Here is a 20,800-nt window from a genome sequence, read left to right as displayed (position 1 = left end):
ACAACAGCGCCGCTTTTTGTATTGTGCTCTTGAAAAAATAAGATGCACTGTAATTGATTGCTATGGGCAACAAGGCCAGTCTTTCTTTTACATGGTTTCATAAATCTGCCCATCTGTTCCTAATGCTAGCTCTCCCTACGTCTTTCTCTAGTCTCTCTCTTACACTATCTCTCAACTCTAGACACCACTGCTCTCAAGCAGCCTTTTTTGTTATCCCTACTGGCATCCCTGTCTAAACCACTATCCCTAAGAACAACAGGACACTAGTTCCCAGACAAGAAGCAAATAAGAAATGCTGAAATATAAACCAAGGCAAACGGCACCAAAAAGGAATGACAAGATAAACCACAAACAGACTGGACTAGGAATAATCAACGAATGAAGTCCCACTGACTGAACAAACTAGAATATACTAGAACAGAGTATGTTGAGCTAGAACAATGAATCCTGGATTAAACACACATTGTCACTGCTATCAAGTGCACCACACTGCTGAAACCATTAGTATATAAAGAGGGGCTAACCAGTTAGACACTCCCTTCTGAACAATACTTGGACTGAGAAATATGGTCAGCTGATCTCTTCCAACGGGTCAGCTGTGGCAACAGTTGCATAGCAAGTGCTGCTACAACAAACTTAAGGTACCGATACACGAGACTATCGTCGGGCACCAAAGCGTGCGACAGCGGTTCCATCGACGGTCACCTGAATATTGTTCCTATGCTTTACACAGGAGCAATAGCGATTTAAGTGAATGGAGGCAGAGCAGCTAAAGTTCATTCCGTCCGCCCACGTCCATTCACAGGAAACAGGAATTGCTCAAAGATTGCGCGGCTTATTACTTCTAAAAAACAAGTACGTCCGACAGCCACACATACACGGGACCATTGTCACCCGAATTAGAGCCATAATCACCTGGTGTAAAGGTATCTTTAGAAGGCAGGAGATATAATGCAGCAGGAGAACTGCTGATCAAAACAATTAGCAGGTTGGAAGGGTTGAAAGGTTTAATTATGAAACAGCATAGGACTAGATAGCTGCATCCAGTCACTGACTAGCTGTAAATCAGGGAACAGAATATCTGGATTCGGCCCACAAAAAGGAATATTGAGAAAAAATGAGAAACACATTGAGCACCCGAGTCAGATATGATATGGAGTTTGAACCGATTAAAATCAGTTCACTTTGATTAATATCCTTTTAGAAGAACATATATGTCTAAAGGTGCATTCAAATGTGATGTAAACAGTTCCCCTAAATGCAAATAGTGGCCGGCATGTAGCAGATAAAAGTCAACCATTCTAGAATATGTAATATCAGGAAGAGAATGGCTCTATGATGGTTAAAACAAGCAGATCATTCCCAAATATAATTGTGGTTAGTCATACACATGGACTGGAAATAGTGTATATATACTGTATACTGTAGTGTTCCCCTCTAAATGTCAATATACATAGATTTTGAGAATCTCCAAAAATGTACTTGTTGCATAAATAAATGTGCGGAATGAGTTTCCCATTTTTGTGACTTTTTTAGAGTTTAATTATAGGCAAGGTAAGATCCCCAGTGTTAACTGATGATACAAGGACAACTAGAACATAAGAGGAGTAGTTACTATATACTGTATGTCCTTCACTACTCCACAAGCTGTTCTTCTTTGATTAAAAAAGAGGAGAATCCTCATTTTGTCACCAGAGAGCCTATAGCTTTAGAAGTGGGACGAGTGACAAGCATGGCAAGGGAGGTACCTATAAAGCCATTTCTATTCTCTTAGATACCTACCTCAAGCTGAAATAGGCTCGGGCATATCTCGCATCGGAGACCAGTCTGTGTGCTGTCTGGCTTACGCTGAGGCAGCACATTGATATGCATTTGCATGTCCTGTATGTCATCTGTGATACAGACAGGAATAGGACATGTGATGAGCTTTTTTATGCAGACCATTTGTCCGTGTGAAATAATGAAAACAAAGGTTTGGTACCATGTTATCCATTGTGATTGTTCCCAGCAAGAGAAACCAAGTAATCCTGTAGATATGATACCTTTTAATGGATAACAAAAATACATGATGTTACAGCAAGCTTTCCAACCTCTCAGGGTTCTTCTTCAGGCTTATGGATTGGATCTGAAGAGGCATGGATATTCTTACACACTTATAACATACATACTTATGACAAGGCACAGATATGGATGTGATTGGTTCGCACTTAAAAGGAATTCTGCAACAGCAAACCAACTTTTTTTTGTCTAAGCACTGATAGCGGAGTGAAAGTTTTATGGTCCCTAAATTACAGTCACATATACTGACTGCGGACAGGATACGGATCCCCAACACACAGCAGGACTATAAGATCCCGGGGACAGTCACATGTTCCACGTCTGATGTTGTACCTGATCATGTGCAGTAAATGTCCTGTTGGGGGTCTTTATGTTGGAGAAACAGGACAAAAACTGAAAGCCAGGATGAGATCTCATCACCACACGATTAAACACAGAAAAAGAGAATTGCCTGTGGCCGAGCACTTCTCTAACCATGGACATGACATAGGAGATATGAGAGTTTTGATATTGAAGGGCGGTTTCAAGTCACAAAACCACAGAAGAATTTGGGAATATAAATTGATAACAACCTTTGACACGCTGAATACTGGGTTAAATTATTCCCCAGGATTTATGCGTGAATGGGAAGTGCGAGACATTTATTGCACAGATAAGACCCCCATCAACAGTAATTCAGGGACCATAAACTTTTACTCCCTTATCAGTATTTAGTTAAAAATGTCTGTGTACCTCTTGTAGCATTCCTGGCCTGACCCCCCCCCCCAACAGTAATTTAGGGACCATAAAACTTTCACTCCGCTATCAGTGCCTAGACACAAAAAGTTTGTTTGCTGTTGCAGAATTCCTTTTAAGTGCGAACCAATCCCATCCATATCTGTGCCTTGTCATAAGTATGTATGTTATAAGTGTGTATAAATATCCATGCCTCTTCAAATCCAATCAATTTAAGCCTGAAAGCGTTGGTTCACAAGCTCGCTATTACATCATGTATTTTTGTAGCCATTAAAAGGTATCATATCTACAAGATTACGTGGTTTCTCTTGCTGGGAACAATCACATTCCGTGTGAAATAAGTCAGTGTACAGTCTCATGGGCTGTAATGTTGCCATGTGCTGTGCATGGATTAACACGGACAGTATATGCCCCCAAATATGTTAGTGTTGCATTTTGCATTTTTGCAAGTGATTTGTGTCTTCCATTTCGAACTAAGTGTTCCTCTATGGTTTGCTATATTGTAGGCATATGAGATCCTTGAAGGAACTATGTCTAGCATGGTGTAAGAGTAGTCCAGATAGTACTTAGCAGTTTGCCCTTTCATAAACAGAGACCAGGTGGACTTTCCTGTGTGGCTGAGGCTCATGATGGTGGGGTGTCCTAGGCTCATTCCTGGGGGGGCTTAGACAAGACTCCCTCCAGCAGGCCTTTTGATGATGTCTTCTGCAATACATGTTGCAGCATTTATGAATTTCTCTACAACACCACCTAATGGAGGTGAGGTACCCTATGGCTACGCTATCCAGCCTTTTAACAGGCCTTGCAACATAACTGGGGATGTAAGCAAAGCTAGAATATTCATGTACAAACAGCTGTTTGGGGATTCCTGCCCTTCATCAGTGTTAAGTAGAGTTCTATGAAAAGCCTTCAATGCCGTGAGGTGTAATGTTTCACCTTTCAGAGTATACCACAAGAGAGAGCATTACAAAGGTGTAAGAAATCATATACAATATTTAATACTCCCTACAACTCAATGGTGCTCTCTCCTGTGGCACCCCCCACTCCCACTCCCCTCAAGGTCTCACATTGATGGCCTCACTCATTTGCATAGCCTTATCCAGGGAAGCATTGCATGGCCTATACAAGACTCTCTGTGCGCTTCGCAAGGACTCACATTGTTGGCCTCTCACCAGCCAACCAGAATTCTACCTTCCACTGATTGGGTCAAGTACCATGAAACAGCTATCTTCACATGAACGTTCTGGTTTTGCTTACATTCCTAGTCATGTGGTAAGTCTTGTAAAATGCCAGATATAGACTCACCGTCCAATAGGGGGGCAGTGGAGGATTATTCCATCACTGATTTGTATCACTTTTTTCCAGGGAGGATTGCGTAGGCTGTTAAGACTCCCTACACCTACATGGTGCTCTTCCCAAGGAGAAACATTACCCTGTAAGCTCACAGTATATAAAATAGAAATGTATGAATCTGCATATATGTAATAATGCCACTGTATATAAACTTATCCCATTCAGAGAATAGATATTCTATTGAAGTCTTAGACAATATACTAGCGGGAAGTAAGATGGAGGTAATTATTTAAAAAAACAGTCTTACATTTCTGATCATAGTTCATCACTCATTCTTCACTTTTTGACAATTGCCCATCATATTCTCCTTGGCATGATATAAATCTAATCTTCTTTAAATCACAGTGAGAGCACATGGCAGCCACCAGTATCCTAAGTCTACTATATATTCACAAGCACTAGAGATGAGTCACGGTAGCAATGTGATGTGACTGTGAGGGCAAATAGGGGAGACCTTAGGAATTATGGAGTCTTGGTTGCCATAAATACCCATTTATGAAAGCTCAATGGCTAACGACTCTGCAGGGGAGGCGATCATAGTTGGCCTAAGCCTCACCAGCGAAAGCTCCTACACTTACTGCTGCTTAGAAGGAGCTGATACTCAGGATGAGAAGCCATATCAGATGTGGTAACTACTATGGTCATATGTTCAGTCATACTACATGTAATAATAATCTTTATTTTCATAGCGCCAACTTATTCCGCAGCGCTTGATACATGTATACAGTGTATGAGATGGATTTAGCTGTAAAGAAATGTCTACAAGAGAAATCAGCCATCTTTGATCATACTCTAAGGCCTCATGCCCACTGCCATGTTATAACTCCATATTACGAACTTCCTTCCTTTGGGGATATTGGTGGTGTTTCTATGTCTGTAGAAATAGACATATAGAGAATTAGTTATATGATGACTTATTTGGATGTTGTAGTAACTTAGCTGGGTGATGGAACACTGAATGAATAGATAGATACCAGAATCCTAGGGAGGTATTAATAAAATGTCTTGTAGCAGAGGAAGCACATTGACGTGCTGAAGGGCATGACTTTGGGGATGGCTTAGGACAATGTTATAGCCCTGATATTAAATATTGTACCCCGCTCCAGAATTTGTTCCTGATGACAGTATAGCTCTATGAAAATAAATAATGAACTAAACATAAACTTTTATATCATGCAGAGACTTGAATTTGAAGCCACCAATCAACGTTGAATGAAGGAGCTCAGACCTGGTGATGTGCTAGGAAATGCCCAGCTCCACTGTAATGGCAATTGGAGCTCTTTCCAGCTCTCTTCTCGTAACATGTTGCCTGATGGTTGCCCTATGCAACCCCACTATACGTGTCCAAAACCTTACACAGGCACAAGGTCACGAACAATTGAAAAACAGCCAAGAAAAGAGGGACCATACAGCTCATGATAGTCAAAACCAAACAAACTTGGGTTTAGTAAATGAGAACAAAATAGAAAAGGATGAATCTGTGAAAGACTGGAACAGTTCAGCAAACAAAATTATTTTAAACAAGGATTTTTTGACTAGACAAAAACAAACTTTGACAACTCAAACGATGAGCACTAAATCAGGGACTGTTACACAAATACAATCAGATGTGGCGCAAGACCAGCCGGTAGAGGAAGCATCTCCGGATATTGCAGCAACACCGGAGGCTCCAGAGGAATATGCCTACCCAGACTATCGGGGGAAAGGTTGCGTGGATGAAAGTGGTTTTGTATATGCTATTGGGGAAAAGTTTACACCCGGCCCTTCAGCTTGCCCTTGCCGCTGCACAGAGGAGGGGCCGCTCTGCATTCAACCAGAGTGCCCACGATTGCATCCACGATGTATCCAAGTTGACAACAGTCAGTGCTGTCCGCAGTGTAAGGAAAAGAAGAATTACTGTGAATTTCGAGGAAACACCTATCAGTCTTTAGAAGAGTTTATGGTAAGTCATAATGCTGACAGAGGATTAATGTTAACATTCTTTGGCCAACCTGTATGAAGTAATATGTCTGATCTGTGCGCTGCTTATGGCAATTAGACAAGCTGCTTATTCCATTTCTTATTTTGTCTTATAATGTGACAGCTATAAACTGATTGGGTAGCTATTATTTTCTGTAGGTTTGTTCTCTGAATGACATTTATATTGTTGCACCTTCACAGCTGCTCCTCAGTTTGACTCATTGGTCTTTGGGCATATTCAGACAGGAAGGTTTATTGCCCTCCTTGGTTATTGAGAGATGATGCGCTGTCCCTGGGATACATGGATGGCACGCAGACCCCTAGTACCAGTGACACTATCACATGGGGGGTTTCACTAACAGACCAGTGGTCCATGTGAAGGTTATCAATGCATGGGCTATTCTCATTCGCTTTCATGGACGTTCAGTACATGTACGTAGGACAGCCTTGTGTATGTAGGACAGCTTCATGTATGTAGGATAGCTTCATGTATGTAGGACAGCCTCATGTATGTAGAACAGCCTCGTATACGTAGGACAGCTTCATGTATGTAGGACAGCCTCATGTATGTAGGACAGCCTCATGTACGTAGGACAGCCTCATGTACGTAGGACAGCTTCATGTACGTAGGACAGCTTCATGTATGTAGGACAGCCTCATGTACGTAGCACAGCTTCATGTATGTAGGACAGCCTCATGTATGTAGAACAGCCTCGTGTACGTAGGACAGCTTCATGTATGTAGGACAGCCTCATGTACGTAGAACAGCCTCGTGTACGTAGGACAGCTTCGTGTACGTAGGACAGCCTCATGTACGTAGGACAGCCTCATGTACGTAGGACAGCCTCATGTAGGTAGGACAGCTTCATGTATGTAGGACAGCCTCATGTACGTAGGACAGCCTCATGTACGTAGGACAGCCTCATGTAGGTAGGACAGCCTCATGTATGTAGGACAGCTTCATGTACGTAGGACAGCCTCGTGTACGTAGGACAGCCTCATGTACGTAGGACAGCTTCATGTACGTAGGATAGCCTCATGTACGTAGGACAGCCTCATGTACGTAGGACAGCCTCATGTATGTAGGACAGCCTCGTGTACGTAGGACAGCCTCGTGTACGTAGGACAGCCTCATGTATGTAGGACAGCTTCATGTATGTAGGACCGCCTCATATACGTAGGACAGCCTCATGTATGTAGGACAGCCTCGTGTACGTAGGACAGCCTCGTGTACGTAGGACAGCTTCCTGTATGTAGGACAGCCTCATGTACGTAGGGCAGCTTCATGTATGTAGGACAGCCTCATGTATGTAGGACAGCCTCATGTACGTAGGACAGCTTCATGTATGTAGGACAGCCTCATGTATGTAGGACAGCCTCATGTACGTAGGACAGCCTCATGTATGTAGGACAGCCTCATGTACATAGGACAGCCTCATGTACATAGGACAGCCTCATGTACGTAGGACAGCCTCATGTACGTAGGACAGCCTCGTGTAAGTAGGACAGCCTCGTGTACGTAGGACAGCCTCATGTATGTAGGACAGCTTCATGTATGTAGGACAGCCTCATGTACGTAGGACAGCCTCATGTACGTAGGACAGCCTCATGTATGTAGGACAGCCTCATGTACGTAGGACAGCCTCATGTACGTAGGACAGCCTCGTGTACGTAGGACAGCCTCATGTACGTAGGACAGCCTCGTGTACGTAGGACAGCCTCGTGTACGTAGGACAGCCTCATGTATGTAGGACAGCCTCATGTATGTAGGACAGCTTCATGTATGTAGGACAGCCTCATGTACGTAGGACAGCCTCGTGTACGTAGGACAGCCTCATGTACGTAGGACAGCCTCGTGTACGTAGGACGGCCTCATGTACGTAGGACAGCCTCGTGTACGTAGGACAGCCTCGTGTACGTAGGACAGCCTCATGTACGTAGAAATGGTGCTAGAGAGGCAGCACAGTGGAATGGAGCTTCTTACCAGATAGAATCCATATAAGGACTTTTTATTCGTAATCCACAATTCAGAGACGCGACGTTTCGATCACCTGCTGTGATCTTTGTCAAGCATATGCACAAACTGGACATGACCGCATTAAATAGTGACACTAGCCAATCACCAATGAGACAACCACCCACATATAATTAAAAACAAATACCTTACAGGTGTTCAGCAAGTGTTTGTCGCACCACCGTCTGCATCACGCTGTCCACGTCATCCTGCAGCGTCTACTCCAGCATCCAGAACGTCACAAAAAAGGGCATCCATTACCCTGAAGGGATCCACCTCCAGGAATGCCCGCATTACGTTCATCACGCTCCGCGTCATCACGCACAGCGTGGTCACATGACCGGTCATGTGACCTCCCATTCATGCAGCCGTACCTGCTTTACTATGGGGATTACAGCTCCAGGACATATCACAGTGTCTAGAGAGCACCGTGTAGCCACGCCCCCTATTAGTTACACCCCACAACATCACATACATGCATATTCATGTGACCTCTGTGACGATGTATACCGATGTTTATACAATCACCTGAGTATTTGTTCTCTATCAAAAGGTATCCCGATGTTCTTTCATGTGATATACAAACATATAATCCATATGAGAGAAAATGGTATTGCATTAATAACTAAAAGGAGATGCACCATTGATATGATGCATCTAGATACATAGTACCACTCTTAAAATGTGTTCAAATATAACATTGGGCTTACGTTTAGATGCTAATCAACAGGGTACCCCCTAAATAATCTTAATTAAAGAGCCATACACCCAATTAACTGCTTATGTATATATTTAGTGTTTACATCACAAAAACAAGGATAAAGAAAAACTCTTTTATTATTGTTAGTACTGGGTTCAGGAGTAGTAACAAAAGCTGCAGAACACATCAGAACCGGACTCGATCAAATCGCAGGAATGGTGAAACGACAGCCACCGCCGAACAACCTGTCAAACCAAAAAACAAGAAAATGCAAGATTATATTCTAAAAATATATAAAAATATACATAGTATTAGCAACTAATGTATATAAAAGAAGTTAATGGGCATTATATACAGATGAAAGCCAAAGAAGCAATATGAAAATTTTCTTTAAAGAGCAACAACCAACAGAGTATCCAGCAATGCGCATGAAAAGCCCTCCACCGTTGTTAAAGATGGGGGGTAAGGTTTCCAGTTCAAAAATCCATTTCAATTCAAGATATTTTAGTCTCCTTAATCTGTCTCCACCTCTTACATCTACCGGAACATGGTCTATTACCCAGTAGCGTAATTGACTGACCGAATGGCCAGCCTCTTTGAAATGCTTCGCTACCGGGAAATCCGTTCTACCTGTTCTAACGGTACTTTGTGTTTACTTATTCTGGATTTGACATCCTGTATCGTCTCACCTATGTACATCAATCCGCAGGGGCAGCTAATTAAGTAAACTACATACGATGTATTACATGAGTATCTGCTTTTGATATCATATTTCTTACCTGTCCTTGGATGTGTAAAGCTGTTTCCCTTAATAAGGTTATTACATCCTGCGCAATTAAGGCAGGCAAAATTACCAGATTTACCAGAAACACGAGCGTCTGGTAAAGGAGGTGGAGCTGTCTTTACCAAAGAGTCTTTTAGGTTCCTCCCCCTACGGTATGACATTAATGGGGGGGAACCAAATTCCGTAATTTCCGGATGACCATTGGATAACATTGGCCAATGCTTACGTAGGATTTGGGCAATTCTCCCACTCACAGGACTGTACGTACTAACAAAAGGAATCCTCTCGAGTTTTTTCCTAGTTGTGCGTGTATAAGATAAGAGGGAGTCACGTTCAACACGTTTCACCCTCTCATTTAACTTCAGAACCAGCCACTCAGGGTAGCCTCTGGACACAAATTTCTCCCACATCTGTGCAAGTCTCTGATCAATATACAGTACCTATTGTCCACAATACGTCTTACCCTGAGTAGCTGGCTCCAAGGTAATGACCTCATCATCTGTGGTGGGTGGAAGCTGTCAAAAAACAAAAGATTGTTTCTATCGGTGGACTTAACATATAGATCTGTTGTTAAACATCCATCTATGTTAGACACCATAACATCCAGGAACTGTACTTGTGTTCTTGAATATACCAGAGTAAATTTTAGTTCCGGATAAATATCATTCAACTCACGATGGAACAGATTTAATTGTTCCTCTGATCCAGTCCAAATAAAGAAAATATCGTCAATATACCTCCACCAAGACTGGACAAAGGTCCAGCTTGGGGAGGTATATATGTGGCTGGTTTCAACGTCATCCATGTAAAGGTTCGCATATGTGGGGGCCATATTGGACCCCATAGTGGTACCTCTTTTTTGGCGATAGATCCTATCACCAAATAGGAAATAGTTCTAATTGAGAACCTCTTCCAATAAGGTGAGTAGGAAAGACAAGCTCCGATTAGACATATCGGTGATAGGTAATCGTTTTCTTACAGCATCAATCCCCCTGTCGTGATTAATATTCATGTAGAGAGACACAATGTCAAAGCCTCATGTATGTAGGACAGGTTCATGTATGTAGGACAGCCTCATGTATGTAGGACAGCTTCATGTATGTAGGACAGCCTCATGTACGTAGAACAGCCTCATGTATGTAGGACAGCCTCCTGTATGTAGGACAGCTTCATGTACGTAGGACAGCCTCATGTACGTAGGACAGCCTCATGTACGTAGGACAGCCTCATGTATGTAGGACAGCCTCAAGTACGTAGGACAGTGTCATGTACGTAGGACAGCTTCATGTATGTAGGAGAGCCTCATGTGCATAGGACAGCCTCATGTACGTAGAACAGCCTCATGTATGTAGGACAGCCTCATGTATGTAGGACAGCCTCATGTACGTAGGACAGCTTCATGCATGTAGGACAGCCTCATGTACGTAGGACAGCTTCATGTACATAGGACAGCCTCGTGTACATAAGACAGCCTCATGTACGTAGGACAGCCTTATGTACGTAGGACAGCCTCATGTATGTAGGACAGCTTCATGTACGTAGGATAGCCTCATGTACGTAGGACAGTCTCATGTATGGAGGACAGCCTCGTGTACGTAGGACAGCTTTATGTATGTAGGACAGCCTCATGTACTTAGGACAGCTTCATGTACATAGGACAGCCTCATGTACGTAGGACAACCTCAAGTACGTAGGACAGCCTCATGTACGTAGGACAGCCTCATGTATGTAGGACAGCGTCATGTACGTAAGACAGCCTCGTGTACGTAGAACAGCCTCATGTATGTAGGACAGCCTTGTGTACGTAGGACAGCTTCATGTATGTAGGACAGCCTAATGTACGTAAGACAGCCTCATGTATGTAGGACAGCCTCATGTACGTAGGACTGCCTCATGTACGTAGGACAGCCTCATGTAGGACAGCTTTATGTATGTAGGACAGCCTCATGTACTTAGGACATGAGCTTCATGTATGTAGGACAGCCTTATGTACGTAGGACGGCCTCATGTACGTAGGACAGCCTCATATACGTAGGACAGCCTCGTGTACGTAGGATAGCCCCACGTATGTTGAACAGCCTCGTGTACGTAGGACAGCTTCATGTATGTAGGACAGCCTCATGTACGTAGGACAGCCTCATGTATGTAGGACAGCCTCATGTATGTAGGACAGCCTCATGTACGTAGGACAGCCTCATGTACGTAGGACAGCTTCATGTATGTAGGACAGCCTCATGTACTTAGGACAGCTTCATGTATGTAGGACAGCCTCCTATACGTAGGACAGCCTCAAGTACGTAGGACAGCCTCATGTACATAGGACAGCCTCAAGTACGTAGGACAGCCTCATGTACGTAGGACAGCCTCATGTATGTAGGACAGCGTCATGTACGTAGGACAGCCCCACGTATGTACGACAGCTTCATGTACGTAGAACAGCCTCGTGTACGTAGGACAGCCTCGTGTACGTAGGACAGCCTCATGTATGTGGGACAGCCTCGTGTACATAGGACAGCTTCATGTATGTAGGACAGCCTCATGTATGTAGGACAGCCTCATGTACGTAGGACAGCCTCATTTATGGAGGACAGCCTCATGTACGTAGGACAGCTTCATGTACATAGGACAGCCTCATGTACATTGGACAGCCTCATGTACGTAGGACAGCCTCATGTATGTAGGACAGCCTCAAGTACGCAGGACAGCCTCAAGTACGTAGGACAGCCTCATGTATGTAGGACAGTCTCATGTATGGAGGACAGCCTCGTGTACATAGGACAGCTTCATGTATGTAGGACAGCCTCATGTACTTAGGACAGCTTCATGTATGTAGGACAGCCTCATGTACGTAGGACAGCCTCAAGTACGTAGGACAGCCTCAAGTATGTAGGACAGCCTCATGTACGTAGGACAGCCTCATGTATGTAGGACAGCGTCATGTACGTAGGACAGCCTCGTGTACGTAGGACAGCCCCACGTATGTAGGACAGCTTCATGTACGTAGAACAGCCTCGTGTACGTAGGACAGCCTCATGTATGTGGGACAGCTTTGTGTATGTAGGACAGCCTCATGTATGTAGAACAGCCTCCTGTACGTAGGACAGCTTCATGTATGTAGGACAGCCTGATGTACGTAGGACAGCCTCATGTACGTAGGACAGCCTCATGTACGTAGGACAGCTTCATGTACATAGGACAGCCTCGTGTACATAGGACAGCCTCATGTACGTAAGACAGCCTCATGTACGTAGGCAGCCTCAATTATGTAGGACAGCCTCATGTACGTAGGATAGCCTCATGTACGTAGGACAGCCTCATGTATGTAGAACAGCCTCAAGTACGTAGGACAGCCTCATGTACGTAGGACAGTCTCATGTATGGAGGATAGCCTCGTGTACGTAGGACAGCTTCATGTATGTAGGACAGCCTCATGAACGTAGGACAGCTTCATGTATGTAGGACAGCCCCACATATGTAGGACAGCTTCATGTACGTAGAACAGCCTCGTTTACGTAGGACAGCCTCGTGTACGTAGGACAGCCCCACGTATGTAGGACAGCTTCATGTACGTAGGACAGCCTCATGTACGTAGGACAGCCTCGTGTACGTAGGACAGCCCCATGTACGTAGGACAGCCTCGTGTACGTAGGACAGCCTCATGTACGTAGGACAGCTTCATGTACGTAGAACAGCCTCGTGTTTGTAGGACAGCCTCGTGTACGTAGGACAGCCTCGTGTACGTAGGACAGCCTCGTGTACGTAGGACAGCCTCGTGTACGTAGGACAGCCTCACGTACGTAGGACAGCCTCATGTATGTAGGACAGCCTCATGTATGTAGGGCAGCCTCATGTATGCAGTGTCTGTGTGCCGTCCTATGTTTTTTTTGTGCCCAAATTCTCCGACAGCACCCAGCCATAGTTATGTGAATTAATATATTCATGCCAGCTACCGGATGAGCAGTTCATACTGTATTCACTATGTTGTTGTAATGGACGGCTGCACTTGTGTTTATACACAGCAACCAAAAGAAGCAAACCAAACTGCAGTGTAAAGAATAGGGGACGGGCATGGGATAAAACAGGGGCTGTTTTCAGACAACCTTAGATTTCATTTAGAATATGCAGCTGCTGATTAAAGTTGTGTTTTAGTGGAGCAGAACAACATAGTCAGTCAATCAGCCAATACTGGAGAAAGAGAAAGCAATCACGAGCCAAATATAATGAGTTATGTGTAATTATGTAAGAGTCATTGTAAATGGGTAAGCATTACTAGCAACTTAACCTATGAAGCTAGATACAATGTGTTCGAAAAACATGTTTGGTTCTACTCTAGCTAGTATGCGTTTGATAGTACTTAAACATCATTTTTGGACAATGTCTTTAAAGTAAAGTAGAACTTTTAGGTAGTATTCACCCAAAATAAGGAATATAAAAGACTCTATGAGGGTGATGAATGAGCTGAACAGGTTGCCACGGGAGATGGTGAGTTCTCCTTCAATGGAAGTGTTCAGAGAAGGGACAGACATCTGTCTGGGATGATTTAGTGATCCTGCATTGAGCAGAGGGTTGGACCCAATGACCCTGGAGGTCCCTTCCAACTCTACAAAATATGTATATTTTGCAATATGTTTGTGGCCCCACATGCAGAGTTGGTTACGAGACGAGCACTCATTGTGGTAAATTATAAGTGTTTACTTGACAGCTGAATAGAGGTACAGGAATCAATAGTAGCATATGGTTTCCAAATATAGTAACATGGTTTTGAAAAACTTGGTGATACAATCCAGAACACTCAACAACACAGACTCTGGAATATTGGCAACATTTTGCCGACTTGCCAAAATCAAGTACAATCAAAGTACTAATGACCACTTGTCCGTGAGTGTGTGTGTGAGTGCTTTACATGCTCCTCCCCCTAATCACATGATGGTGGGACATCATCACAGGTTCTAAAGCATATATAAAATACAGAGCCTGACAGTAGGCCTCAGTTGCTATGGATACAGCAATACGCAGTCTGGCAGTTGGTGGCTGGTTGTGAGACAGCTGCACACCTGTGTGGAGACTCCAATAAATGACACCTCACAAATGTCCACACACATAGCTGGCAGTGTATACTAATCAACAACATTGAAGCATAGTCCTTCACCACAATCTTCACATCTCCTGAATGTGATATCATGTCATCTCCAGTGCTAATGCCGCCAACATTAGTTCAGCCTTCATCTAATCGTCAACCACTGTCCAGTGATGAAACAAACAGTCGCTGTCGTGCAAACATGTCACCACAGAGGGTTCATTTCCGCCGTGAAGCTAATGCAGCTTACGTGACACAGTGACAAGCCACGGTGTAACCTCAGCAACCAGCTGACGTTTGCAGATCTCGTGCAGCAGATATGCGAAAGCTATGAGCCAACATGTCTCCTCAGCGAGCTGCTGAAGTTCGTAGATCGCTGTTTGCAATGTTCTGGAAAATTGTCCATAATGCCAATAGGTTACTATATTTGCACAGAAATATTTGTACCAGCTCCAATTCCTTACAGGGTATATTAGTAAGTGGCCAGAAACACTGTTTGTGTCCCTTCGGAATGCTCACAGGTTTACATGTCGCCGTATCGGTGTTGCTATTTTGTACATTTACTGACGTTTTCTTATTCATAGGTGATTGCACTGTTCAGCAAAATTGCAAATAATGGCAATAACTTACTATTTGCACAGAAATATTTTGACCAACTCCAGTCCCTTTCACTATATATGACATTAGTAAGTGGCGCATTGCGCCGCCAGAAACACTGGTACTATAAATCCTACTAATAACGAGTATCTTTACAGTCTCGTTATATATCTATACTGTATCCTGTACTTCCGACGCACTCTCAGTTTCGCTACCCATGCAGCATACAACACAGTTGCTTTGTATTCACAGTCTCTTTTTGTTTTCAGTCTCTAACTTGCAGACTTTTTAACTACTCCTCAGGCGTTTACTCTGTGGACAGTCAGCAGTTGACATTGACTAGTACTCGCAGTCTCTTTAGTGTAAGGCTCCCTCTCTCTCTCTGTCTTCAGCAATTCAGGGGTCACTGACCATAGTGACTGTAGCTGCTTCAGAGATTTCACTCAGCTCATATGTTCCATCTGCACCCAGCCTCTTCTACAACAGGCATCACAGCGCTCCTCTTGCAGCAGATGACTACAGGCCATGTCAAGTTTGTGGTTGGACCTCTTGCATCTCTTGTGCACTTCACCAGCGCAGGAAAAACATCCAACACTCGTGCACCACATCTCGCCTCATATGACAACAGGTATGACCCTGTAGGGAAGACCTGCCCTACTGTTCATCCATCTAATGTACGTGTTCTGGTCAGTATGGTACCCAGTAAGGAATACCAAAGACATGGCTACTGTAATTGGGATTGGGACCAGACCCAATGTTCATAGGGACCACAACAGAGACTATTGCATGGTCAATCTTGATTATATAACTGTCAGTTGTTGTCTCGTCCTCCTAATAAATGGCAGCAACTAGATGGGCCCGTTGGATTATACACCCCCACAAACCTCTGCAGTTATGCAACAAACATCGCAGCATTTCATGTGACGATCCTCAATATTCCTCTCGATATAAAGTCGTATTTACATAATAACAGAACGCCTCTCACTAAACTGAACATTAAGTCCCTTCCTTTCGTTTACATTATCGCTTAGTATTTACTAACTATACTGTATTATGTCATCTCTTCAAACCCCCTCCGGCAGTAATAGCATTCGACTATCTACTCTCGGTTTACGGTTCCCACCCCCCTTACATGTTGTTGGCTTCTACTCACTTTTGGTCACTTTTCCTCCGTCCATTTGCTAAGCTGTGATTCTTTCAGTCCCATCTATATACATTCAGTGCTTTATCTCCCAGCAGAATGATGTGCAGCTCTAACAGATTCCCACTAGTGCAGAACCGATGGCCGCTGTGCATTACCAGTTACCAGTATTACTGATGAATTCCCCGTCTGGGTTACACTTCGTCTATATGTTCTTCTAGATGATGTGGTGCTTTTCGGCTTGAGAAATGGCATTGTAACTTGTCTATCTGATCTCAGTTGGATCCTCAACATACAAACAAAATAGTTCCATGTTATGCCAATCACACTGACTGGATGCCACAGACCCAGCGGATGTATGTTCACACTGCAGGCCCTTAGCCTTCCCTACAAGATGTACTTTATACCTGCAGGTGCGATGAGGACGGCCGGCCCTGGACATTAGACATCTTGCTTGCAGATCCTGCCTTTTTCACCTGTATCTGCGAGACATTTCATGTTCCTGGTGATTGGCCGACCTTCAAGGCCCTTTTACATGGAACGATGATCGTTCAAATATTTGTTGAATCGTGCGATAATGAACGCTGATGGTTCCGTTTAAGAGCGGCCAATGATTAATCAATGAGCGATAATTCATTCACTTATCGTTTGTTGTTCATTTTATGCAGGCATAGGAATCATTATTTGAGTCCTTTTGTGTATGAGGCGATCGTTTGGTCGTTTGCAGGCCATTCCCAGGCATTTCCAGACTCCTCTGACAAACCAACAATGGACTGAATGACCAATGACAAAAACAGCAGCAAACGAATGTAAACAATTATCTGTGTGTGTAAAGGGACATCATCTGAAAGCAGACAACTCGGTTATTGTTCGCTCATTCCAATGATTAGTTGCTCCATGTAAAAGGACCCTCTGTCAAGGATTGTCCTGGAGAGGTAAGGATGCCTTTTGTTCCTTTCGGAGATGAGCTGCATTGAGCCTTGAAAATAATCATCCTGACAGATTCTTTCAGTTAAGTGGTCTCTGGTGAACATACGAATGAGCTCTAGACAACGACCAGTTCACGAATTCTTTGGTTGCATTCTTCCATCTTCTTTTCCATTTAACTTTAAGGTGGTCCTACATGTCAGGGCTCTTTTACACGGGCATGAAGATTTTTAACCAGCGGTGTCACTGCCACTGCACGGCAAAATATTGTGTGAACGAGAGGCAGCCGTGACCAAGTCACGGCTGCAACTCCGGTTTAAATAACCGTTCAGATGGCCGAGGCTGCGGCGCATATACTGCCTCCCCCTCTCCGTCCTCTCATCGGCTGTCGGCAAGGGAAGGGGGGCAGGATGGGGTGGGAGCTAGTATGCAAAACTCCTGCCCCCTCTCTGCCCCTTCTCGGCTGCCAGCAATGGGAGGGGGTGGGAGCTTAGCACACTAGCTTACGCCCCTCCTGCCCCGCCCCCTCCCATTGCAGACACTGCTAAACTCCCTCCCACCTCCCTTCTCCGGCAGCTGTCATAGGCTCCCGTAGGAGTCTATGGCAATGGCCATATTCTGGCTGGAAAAGATAGTTCCAGAACTATCTTTCCTGGCCGGTGTAAAAACGACCATCCAGAATGCACACCGTATGCGCTATCATTGCCAGCTGGACATTTTTACACATCAGGAATACGCCAATCTGATCTGATGCATCGGAAACCAATGCCTTAGATGGGTATCATATATATCGTCTGGTCCTGAAAACTCGGCTGATATACGCTCGTGTGAAAGAGCCCTCAGACTGAGGTCAGCCAGACCAATTTTGTACTCGTTTTGTTCTGAAGGGAGATAAACTGCCCATTGATGTGTGTGGAGGAGCTTACCCCCCTCTCCCTAGTCTACACTCAACAGAGGAGGAGCTTTACAGATAAGAGCTATAGCAATCCTTGGTGAGTGTGCGAGCTGCTTCCTAAAGTGTGTAAATTAGGAGTAGTGGAATGGCTGAGTGCAGATTGGTTTTACATCACGCTATAGTCATCTTTTAGTTTATACATTGCGCTTTATTGTCTTTTTTCCCAGAGATTAAATACATTTTATTGTGGGACATATTGGAGGGTAACATTGTTATATTTTAAAGCACATATAATCTGCTTTGGGGTTTCAGGCCCCATTGCTTTGCACAGGTGATTAATTAGGGGTGGGGTTACTCAATCAGGGTGTGATAAATTGCATCTGTGGAACTTCTGTGTCCTTTCAAAACAGGGAGGAAGCTTAAGGCCTCATGTCCACGGGGAAATCGGGCCTGCCGCGGATTCTTCATGCAGAATCCCGCAGCGGGTCCCTCCTTTCCCGCGGACATGAGGCCTAAAAATAAGAATTACTTACCTGTCCGGATGCTGTGGATCTCCCCTCCGTCGCAGTCGGATCTTTTTTCTTCAGCCCGGCGGATGTACTCGGCACGCCGGCAGTGTGCTGCGCGCATGCGCCGTGCACTCTTTCTTTTTTTTGAACTCCTGCTCTCCCATGCTCCCGCTCCGGAGAGCAGGAATTCAGCTGCGGGTGTGCCGCAAATCCGGACGGCTTCCATAGGCTTCAATAGAAGCCTGCAGGAGACTCGCACTAAAATGGAGCATGCTGCGGGTGTTTTCCCACACACGCAATCGGCGCCTTAAGGGAAAATGACACCGCTGGTATTTAATTACCTGCAGGCGTCCAATGCATCCCCATGGGGCGCGGATGACGCGTGCGGGTGACCCGCTGCGGACCTGCCCCCGTGGACATGAGGCCTAAATATTTCATATACTATACGATAAAGCCAACATAAGTGAGTGTACCTGCTGTACTGTGCGCTGCTTTTTAAAGTATGCTGTTTTTTAAGGCCTCGGTCACAGAAGCGTTTCTTCCACGCATGAATAGGCGTGTGAAAAGAGCACCAATGGGTTCCTATAGAAGCGTTCACATGAACGATTTTTAGACACGCAAAATACTCACACCTGCCAAAGAAAGGACATGCGAGTGCATCTTGCATCCAAGGTCCGTGGTGCGTACAAACATAGGACCTGTCCTATCTTTCAGGTGTGCGTTCCATAGACTCCTATGGGAGCTGGAAAACATGCACCTCTAATTGTGTGAGCGGGCTACTTCAAATAGCTGGAATTCACCCGTTCCTGCAATCGTTTCCACAAGTGATGGGCGATCTTTTTGCGAGACTTATTCATGTGCGGAAAAACCGCTTGTGTGACCGATGCCCAAGTGTGTAAAGGTGCTTTTACATGGGACGATTACCATTCAAAAAATCACTGAAGCGAGCGAGAGGGAATACAAAGAATTCAGTTTAACCGCAGGGACAGATGGAATGGCTCGCAGAGGGACTGGAGGAATCTCAGGTGCGGAGATGCTGTATCACTAAGCGGGGGAATACCTGGAGGGCTCTTGGAGTAGAAGATTCCTTACATTCATGCTGCAGGGTGCTAGCTGCAGAGCTCGGGCGGAATATACAGCCGTCTGCAGCAGCGGGAGTTCTTCAAGAATAAAGACTGCTCATGCACAGAGGGATCCAAGCGATGTGACCTGTGATACTGTTGTAGGTCTGGTTTAGAGATGAGCGAGCGTACTCGGAAAAGCACTACTCGCTCGAGTAATTTGCTTTATCCGAGTATCTCAGTGCTCGTCCCTGAAGATTCGGGTGCCGCTGCGGCTGACAGGTGAGTCGCAGCGGGGAGCAGGGGAGAGCGGGCGGGAGAGAGGGAGAGAAAGATCTTACCTCCGTTCCTCCCCGCTCTCCCCTGCAGCTCCCCGCTCCGTGCCGGCACCCGAATCTTCAGACCCGAGCACAGCGATACTCGGATAAAGCAAATTACTCGAGCAAGTAGTGCTTTTCCGAGTACGCTCGCTCATCTCTAGTCTGGTTGTAAAAGAACGGATCGGAGGTTGGATGATGAAATGAAAAAAGACAGGTTAAAGGTGTATATTTGTATTAGTGATTCAAAGAATAAATTAGATAGCAGGGCAGTAAACAGTAAAAAAACACACACACACACATATATATATATACTTTTTTGTTTCCTCCTTTATGAAATATTTTTTATGTTTGGATTTCAATTGAACTGATTTTCAAGGCTTTCCTTTAGTCCCAAAAGAAATAGAGTATCGGGTCTACAAATACAATATATTTCACTTTTTTTTAGAAAGTTGAACCTTTTCTCAATATCAAACGGTATATGCTCCACCGATGTGGATTTATAGACTCAATATCCTATTTCCTTTGGGACTAAAGTAAACAAGGGTCTGTCTAAGGACTCAGTAATGGAGTCTGTTCCGCTGGATTGGCACATAGCCAATGTGGTGCTGATATTCAAAAAGCTTGAAGGGTTTCTAAGAGATGCCATCCAGGAGTACCTAAAAGAAAAGGC

At 44.5% G+C, this 20,800-nt stretch overlaps 1 protein-coding gene across 1 annotated transcript in view; it reads left to right on the top strand.

Moving 5' to 3' along the window:
- VWC2 (von Willebrand factor C domain containing 2) overlaps window positions 1-20,800 on the top strand; it is a 320,493-nt gene that overhangs the window by 29,880 nt on the left and 269,813 nt on the right. The window contains exon 2 of the mRNA XM_066584656.1: window positions 5,326-6,088. Coding sequence (XP_066440753.1) covers window positions 5,393-6,088 — 696 coding nt within the window. The 5' untranslated portion in view covers window positions 5,326-5,392. The remainder of the gene's footprint in view (window positions 1-5,325; window positions 6,089-20,800) is intronic.

This window comes from Eleutherodactylus coqui, chromosome 12 (genome assembly GCF_035609145.1).
Source record: "Eleutherodactylus coqui strain aEleCoq1 chromosome 12, aEleCoq1.hap1, whole genome shotgun sequence".
Classification (NCBI taxonomy): Eukaryota; Metazoa; Chordata; class Amphibia; order Anura; family Eleutherodactylidae; genus Eleutherodactylus; species Eleutherodactylus coqui.
Note: the sequence above shows the minus strand (reverse complement) of the source record. Positions and strands in the feature narration are given on the sequence as shown.